This window comes from Nicotiana tabacum, chromosome 22 (genome assembly GCF_000715075.1).
Source record: "Nicotiana tabacum cultivar K326 chromosome 22, ASM71507v2, whole genome shotgun sequence".
Taxonomy (NCBI): Eukaryota; Viridiplantae; Streptophyta; class Magnoliopsida; order Solanales; family Solanaceae; genus Nicotiana; species Nicotiana tabacum.
This window is the reverse complement of record NC_134101.1, coordinates 222,544,439-222,552,654: the sequence shown is the minus strand read 5'-3', so window position 1 is coordinate 222,552,654 and position 8,216 is coordinate 222,544,439. Positions and strand designations below refer to the sequence as shown.

At 36.0% G+C, this 8,216-nt stretch overlaps 1 protein-coding gene across 1 annotated transcript; it reads left to right on the top strand.

Moving 5' to 3' along the window:
- The first annotated feature begins 1,067 nt into the window (after nt 1–1,067).
- Nucleotides 1,068–7,730, top strand: LOC142176293 (uncharacterized). Its single transcript, XM_075243423.1, has 5 exons — nt 1,068–1,627; nt 1,705–2,205; nt 3,087–3,492; nt 3,649–4,329; nt 7,653–7,730. Exons 1-5 carry the CDS (start codon nt 1,068–1,070, stop codon nt 7,728–7,730), a joined length of 2,226 nt encoding a protein of 741 aa, XP_075099524.1.
- Nucleotides 7,731–8,216: the final 486 nt, after the last annotated feature.

Genomic DNA, 8,216 nt, shown 5'->3' with positions numbered 1-8,216 from the left:
TGATGTTTCTGATAATTTTGTGAGTTTGATAGGAATACAGTGGAGAAGGTGGAATATGGTTCTCACACTATGGATCTGTTTGTTAGATCTGATTTAATGATGCAAATAATACATCCGTGCAGGAACTCATGGACAACAATGCAAAGATTGAAGGAATCAATTAGAGAAGATCAAGGAATCAAGGAGTAACTATGAGATGGAAGCAATCAATCAGGGAACTTAAGGAAAGCAATCCGAGATTAGCAAAGATCACAAAATCAATGGACAACTACGAGATGGAAAGAATCAAGAAAAGCAATCCGGGATTAGAGAAATCAATCAAAGCCAAAACGGAATCAATCAAGCCTAAACTTAAGGAATCAAACAAGTCGAGCGTATCCAAATCCGGAAGGTGCAAGATCTTGGGAAGCATATATGGAATAACAATCAAGGATCTCGTAATTACAGTCGTTGTTGTATGACCTTATTCTTGAAAAGAATCAATTTCTCTCCAAGGATCAAATCTCTTGGGTTGACAAATCTCTCCAGAAACCAAGCCTCTCTCAAAGTATTTAAACTTGTATTTGTACCCTAGAACCATATACTTTTATCAACCCAAATATCCTCTCTTTATTCTACAACAAACAAATATTGTAGCTCTACTAGATATGTTGTGTAACAAGTTAGAGAAGAAAGAGATAACAACACTAGTGAGACATTATATCAAAAGAAACTAGTGAAATAGGAACTAAGCGATCAGTGTAGATCACACCATTCTCTGTACTCTCGAAGAAACTCATTCACTGAAAAAGAACTCTCTAGCAACCCAAGGGACTGGACTAGGATTCACATTGAATCCAAACTAGTATAAAAACTCAGATGTCTTTAATTCCTGCATTTAAGTTCTGCCTCTTAAATTCTGTCTTTACTAGTATCAAGTTCTTATATCCAGTCGACTAATCGTAAAACTAGTCAACTGCTAGCTATTAAGTTTAAAAATAAAAAATTCACCCCTTCTTGTACTTTCAATTGGTATCAGAGCAAGGCTCACACTTTTCGTTTTGCTTAACAGCTTGTGAGAAAAGATCATGACAAATCAAGTTATCATAGGAGCACTTTTTCAAGAAGGTACTTCCCAAGTAAGGACACCATACTTCAATGGACAACATTTCTCCCACTGGATAGCACGTATGGAAATATATGCAAAGTCATACGATGTTAAAGTGTGGAGAGTCATCAAAAAGGAAAACTATCCTTTGTTGGCTGCTGCTCAACCTCTTACTGATCCTGAAGATATAGACTCATATACAAATAAGCAAATGGCGGTTGTGCAAGTCAACAACAAGGCAAGAAATTTTCTCTACAATGTTATAAGTGGTGAAGAATATGAAAAAATCTCCAGCTGTGATACAGCCAAAGAAATGTGGGATAAGCTTGAAGTTACATACGAAGAAACCAGCAAAGTGAAGGAAACACATATCAACATGTTGGTTTATGATTATGAACTCTTCCAGATGAAAGAAGGAGAATACATTGAGGAAATCTTTGCCAGATTCAGTAAAATCATTAGCGACCTAAAAGTTTTCGGCAAACTATACTCAAGTGGCGATCAAGTTAGAAAGATTCTTAGAAATTTACCAACCACTTGGCAAACTAAAGTAGTCACCCTTGAATCGCAGGATCAGAATAACTTATCTTATGATGAACTTCGTGGAGAACTCATAGCCTTCGAAAAGACACATCTCAAGAAAACAAACCAACAGGAAAAGCAGAAAAAGTTGCATTCAAGGCCACAATTGAGATAGCTGAGAATGATATCAATGATGATCCTGAAGCTCTTCAAGAAGAAATTGCTATGATGTCAAGAAACATGGATGGCTTAATGAGAAGATTCAGGAATACGAGAAGAGGAAGGATTCCACCTAAGCGACCCAGACAATACAACGAACAAGATAAAAATGATGGAAAATGCAATGAGTGTGGAAGATTTGGACATATTCAAGTCGATTGTCCATATCTAAAAAGAAAAATCTCCAGAGGTTTCAACAAAAACAAATCATTTGGAAGTTGGAGTGATGAAGACAATTCAGAACACGAAGAAGTAGCAAATTGCTTCATGACAATTCTGGAAAATGATATGAACAAACTTTCAGGATGCTGGATAGACGAGGATATTTCAGACGATGAATGCAAAGATAACAATAAAAAACTGCTTCATGGCTCGAGGTGAAACAAGCAAGGTAAGGTCTTATAATTGTGAAAGATGTAATGAATTGTAGGATATTCTTGATCTCACTTTGAAAGAGTATCAAAAAATTATGGATGAACTAAAGAGACTCAACAAAGAAGTAAAAGATTGGAAACTCAAACATCAAGTATGTGAAATTGAAAAATAAGTACTTCAAGAAGAGTTTGAGGAATTGCAAATGCAACTCAATGGCATGCGCAAATCCACTAATCACAGTTCTATCAGGTCAAACCAGGTGAATTACAAGTCAACTGGAAAAGGACCATCTAGAACTGAGTCCACAGTAATAACACAATTGAAAGACCTAAAAATGGGTCAGCAATTACGTGTCACTACCGCAATAAAAGTGGACACAAATATTCTTATTATCGTTTTCGTAAGTCTAATATTTCAGGATAGATTTGGAAACCCAAAAGTGATCACTATGTTTTGCAGGAACACCACCGAAGAAATCACAAAGGAAAATAATACATAGATATTGCGTGTTCCAGCCACATGACAGGTGATAAAAAACTGTTCAAATAAGTTACAAAAATAGACGGAGGAAGCATTAAGTTTGGCGATGAATCAAAAGAAAAAATAATTGGTACCGGAACGATTCCCTTCAATAACAAATGTGATATCACTGAGGTTTATCTAGTTGATGGGCTTAACTATAACCTTTTGAGCATAAGTCAGCTATGCGACTCAGGATATAAGATAAAGTTTAAGAAAACAGGTTGTGCTATTGAAGATGATACAGGTAAAACAATCCTTCGAGGTAAAAGGTATGGAAATGTTTACATTCTTGATGGTTATCAAAATATTGATGGTCATTCTGTTTAACTTCCATATCTGATGATCCCTGGTTATGGTATAGGAAACTTGGTCATGCAAGCATGCATCTGATTGAAAAACTTTCCAAGCATGAGTTAGTTATTGATTTACCAAAATTGAATTTCTCTAGAAATCATATATGTGATGCTTGTCAATTTGGAAAACAAACTAGAAACTCTTTCAAAAACAAGGATATTGTATCCACTTCTAAACACTTGCAATTGCTTCATATGGATTTATTTGGGCCTACTAGAACTACTAGCATAGGAGGAAAAAGATATGTTTTTGTTATTGTTGATGATTATTCGCATTTTACTTGGGTGATTTTCTTATCTCATAAGGATGAAGCGTTAAGAAACTTTGAGGTTTTCAATAAGAAGGTTGAAAGAGAAAAAGGGTATCTAATTACAACAATACAAAGTGATCATGGAGGAGAATTTAAAAGTAGAGTATTCGAAGACTTCTGTAATGATCAAGGATATACTCATAATTTCTCTGCCCTAAGATCACCCCAACAGAATGGTATTGTGGAACGGAAAAATAGAACACAACAAGATATGGAAAGAATGATGCTACTAGATCATTCTCTACCAAACCATTTCTAGGCAGAAGGAGCAAGTACATCATGTCGCATTCTCAACCGATATCTCATAAGGCCAATTCTGAAGAAAACCCCTTATGAACTGCAGAAAGGTAAACGTCCTAATATTAGTTACTTTCATCCCTTTGGAAGTAAGTGTTTCATTCACAATAATAGTAAGGAAAATCTTGGAAAATTTGATCCAAGAAGCGATGGAGGTATTTTTCTGGGTTACTCATTAAATAGTAGATCCTTTAGAGTATACAACAAATGCACAATATGTGTGGAAGAATCTGTGCATATTATATTTGATGAAAATAACTCCTCGATCGAGAAAGGTATTATTGCAAGTGATGAAGATCAAATTCAAGAAAATCAGGAGACAAGCAAATCACAAAAACCGACTGATGGATCTGGCGTAGTGATAGAGTCAACTAATGAAACCAACAACAATCCACCAGAACCACTGAAGGAGTCGACTGCTCATACAGTTCGCCCAAACGAATGGAGAAGTGAATCTGAATATCCTCAAATATTCATCATAGGAGATCCAAATGAAGGAATGAAAACTAGGAGAGCTATCAAGAAGAAAGAAAACATAGCATTGATCTCTCAGATTGAGCTAAAGAAAATAGAGGAAGCTCTTAAAGACTCAAGTTGGATGCAAGCGATGAATGATGAGTTAGATCAATTCGACAAAAATCAAGTATGGAAACTGATACCCAAACCTGAAAATGTTTCCGTGATATGGACAAAGTGGTGTCGATGCCCCCTTTTTTTGCGAGTCGAAATTGGGTATACGACATTGGGAGGACAACTCTATTCCCTTTCGAGAATTGGGTTTAGAAGTTGAAGAGTCGCCACCTAATGATTATAGTGCATTAGGACACTTTAAGAAAGGTTTGAGATGAATAGACCAGAGATTAGGGTAAGGGATATAAATCATCTCGAGGGGAAGGTGTTAGGCACCCCTCAAGATTCACAAGTGTGGTTCCCGGCCATGCTACAATTGCGACTTTACAAGTAAACAATCGAGGCTCAAATAAGGACTCACATAAAATATTGCAATTAGGTTGAAAACTTTTGAAGGCAAGTAGAAAGAGAGCAAGGATTTGAAAAGTTTAAACAATTCTAAAGGAAGCAAATAAAGAAAAGGGGTCCTAGGTTTGTGATTAATATGGATCACTTCAAAGCAATACCCAACAATCACTCCTCAAAAGAGGGGTCGCACGTAATATTAGCACATCGGTCATCATCTCCATATCTACCCTTTCCACCCGTTAGGTATTAAAGCGCAGAATGGTATTGTTGCTTATTGCATGCTATTACCCGTCCCAATCCTATCAGTCTCAGAGGCATTGAGACTACTAATCCTAAAGGAAAGGGATTTGGGGATTTTCAGAGTTTTCAAAAGGGGCAAAAAATCTAAGCGACAAACAACAACAAGTAGCATATAAGAAGGGTAAACAATTAGCAGTTAGGGCTCAGATAAGCCTCCTCATTAAAAGTAGCCAAATCAATTAGCATGACTTACAAGTACTGGTTAGGTCTTTAAATAAACTTAATGTAGGAAGGGTGACTGATTTATCACATATTTTCAGATAAGAAGTCTGAATTAGACCTGCCTGCTGGTTGTAATTATTAAGACTGGTGTAATTGATTAATAACCTACGGGTTTGCCTAGATGAGGCCTGTAATCATGATACCTAGCGTTGCAAGAGGCATACTAATTTTGAAGAAAGATTACTGATTTCAGAAACAAGCAAATGTTCTGCAGGTTTTAAAACGACTTTTTTACTGGTTCTAGACTTGTAAAAGAAATAGACGATTCAGGTTCAGTTAGTTATTCCTATAGGCATGATTTCTAAGCGTGATTAATTAAAAACGTTTGTAAAAAAAATGCAGGAGTCCTACAGGCATGGTATCTATAGTGCCTTTTGTTATTTTAAACTTATAGAATGTTTGCCTAATGTGTATATGCAAGTGTGAATAAACTTATAGGCATGGTATCTATATGCCGATGACATACTTATAGGCATGATTTCTGTATGCGTAATGAAATGACCTATAGGCAAGATTTCTAAATATACAATGTGAGCACGTGATTTTTGCTTCACGAAAACTACTCCAAAAGAAATCAAAAATAAAACTAAATTCTCTTGGCGTACAATTTTTAGGATTTGCGTGACATTTTTGGATAATTATTTGTGTTTTTGTCCGTAAATGTTTACTTTGTTGTAGTTAAATGAAAGTTAAAAAAATATACTGTATGCATATTTATGATTTAATTATGCATTTAGGAATTAATTAAACCATCATTTGACTCTAAAAAGAAAATCACAAAAATATGCGTTTTATTCTATTTTTTGTCATTGTGTGATTTTATTTTAAGGTTTTAATTTGTGTGTTAATTGTTGTAAGTGTTAATTAATATTTGTGTAGTTTTATTTTTGATTTTAAAATTTAATTAGGAATTGTGTTTAAATTAGAAATTAAAGAAGGAAAAGGAAAAGAGTTAAAAAAAATATAAGAAAACCGGACTGAGCCAATTCTGGATCATTTCAGGCCCAAAATCACACCCCATGTCCAGGTCCAATCCAACTCGTCTCCAGCCTCTATCAAACAACGCTGTTTCAGGCGCCTCAATCTAGACCATTGATCTCAAATGATCAAACAGTCCCAAAGCTGTGACCAAACCTGACCCCTGACCCATTACCCGGTTAAGCCCGACCCCCCAGCACTACCCCAAAATGACACCGTCTCCCTTAAATGAACTAATCTAGGCCATTGATCGTCCCTGATCCAACGGCCAGGATTAGACCATCCCTTCCGTATATAAACCTAACCCTTCTCTTCACACCCCCCTAAGCCATATCCGTTCATCGTCTCTTTCAGAGACGGACCCAAGCAACCCTCCCAAACCCTAGCCTCCCTGAAACCCCTTCACTTGAAAGCCGGCGACAACAATGCCGGTGACCACCAAAATAACACCCCTGAACCTCCTAACCACCCTCTCCACAAATCACTTAACCGTTTTGCTCGAATCAGACTCCAGCTTCTCGAATCTTCAATCGAAGATTCGAGCAAACTTGAAACCCACCCCAACCAGTCCCAAACTCACACCAAGGCACCCCTGACCACCCTCATTATGGATCTATTAACCGTTTTGCTCTAATCAGACTCCAGCTTCTTGAATCTTCAATCGAAGATTCGAGCAAAACCTGGATCTACCCCAATCTACCTTGAACTCACACCCTGGCACCCCTTGACCTCTCTCATGACCAAACCACTGTTGGTTTGGTTCGAATCTGGCTAGAAACACTCGAACCCCAAATCAAAACAAACAGAACCCTAGAAAACCAAAATTGGTTTCTGTCCGAATTTTAAGAGGTTTTGGGTGTTTAACTGACATTAGTCGAAGTGTTCTCAGTTGAGAACACTCGATTAAGGTCCGTTTGACCTCAAAAGAAGTTCAAATTCGAGTCGATTCAAGTCTGTCTATTCTTTGTTCTATCTAAGGTATTTTTCCTTTTTTCTTTTATTTCTATTTTTCTGATGTTTTAGGTGTCTGTTTATGTGTTTAGTATTGTTATATTAATTTTTTAGTTTTGTCGATTATTCTTTCCTTCTCCATCAGACCTTTTTATTTGGTCGAATTTGTTTCTGTTCTTTGTTGTGTATAATTATAGGCTGCATAATCAATTCAAATAAGTTTCGTCGATTAGTCATTTTATTATAAACCTCTGTTCTTGTCAATGCTGATTGAAATTGCCTGATTATCTGTTTTCAGATTGATTGTTATCAATTGTTGTAGATAATCGGTTAATTAGTTCTCGTCGATTAATTCGTTCTTGTTTGTAAACCAATAAGCTCGTCAAATGTTTGTTGTGTATGCTTGATCTGTGAACACTTAGCTTCAGGGCATTGTCAGTAGGCTGACAATGAACCTGCATTCATGTGCATTCTGATTCAATTTTCAATTTCAGTTTAAATGATTCTGCTGAGTTCTGTGTTGTGATTTAAATTCAGTCCATGGGATTCAAGGGGAACTCAACCTTAGTCATTCAGTTGTTAGAAGAATTGGCTATAACTGTTAATCAGAATTAGTTTTTAAATTTTTGTTAGCTTGAACAGATTTCAAAATTAAAAGTTTTAATACAGTTGAATAATTGTATTAGGGGTAGTAATATTAAGGGGTTTCAGGGTTGATTTAGGAATGAAATAGTTAAGATAATATTTTAATGTTAGTAGGATATTAATGTATTTAGATTAATATGGTAATGGGGAACAAAAGGGAATGGGGGCTGAAATTAAGGAAAAACTTCCTTAATGGAATTTAAAGTGAAAAATCAGATTTTTAGTGGGAAAATTCTGATTTGAATAAGGAAAAGGGGTCGGACACTAAGTTTGGAAGGGGGGAAGGTTGTATAAAAAGGGAAGAGGGGACAATTCAGGAAAAAAAAAAGAAAGAGCTGAAAATTAGGAGAAATTTCAGAACTAAAGAGGAGAGAAAAAACATGAATACGAAACTGGAAGAAAAGTTGAATTCTAAAAGGTTCAGAAAATAGTTTAAGTGTTAAGGCTGGATTTTTG

What these genes read in the sequence shown, in the direction of transcription:
- LOC142176293 (XM_075243423.1), top strand. Translation starts at nt 1,068, where the DNA reads ATGACAAATCAAGTTATCATAGGAGCACTTTTTCAAGAAGGTACTTCC. An exon ending in AGAAATTTACCAACCACTTG is followed by an intron (nt 1,628 to 1,704) that starts GCAAACTAAAGT and finishes GAGAACTCATAG; the next exon opens with CCTTCGAAAAGACACATCTC. An exon ending in AAACTGCTTCATGGCTCGAG is followed by an intron (nt 2,206 to 3,086) that starts GTGAAACAAGCA and finishes GTTATGGTATAG; the next exon opens with GAAACTTGGTCATGCAAGCA.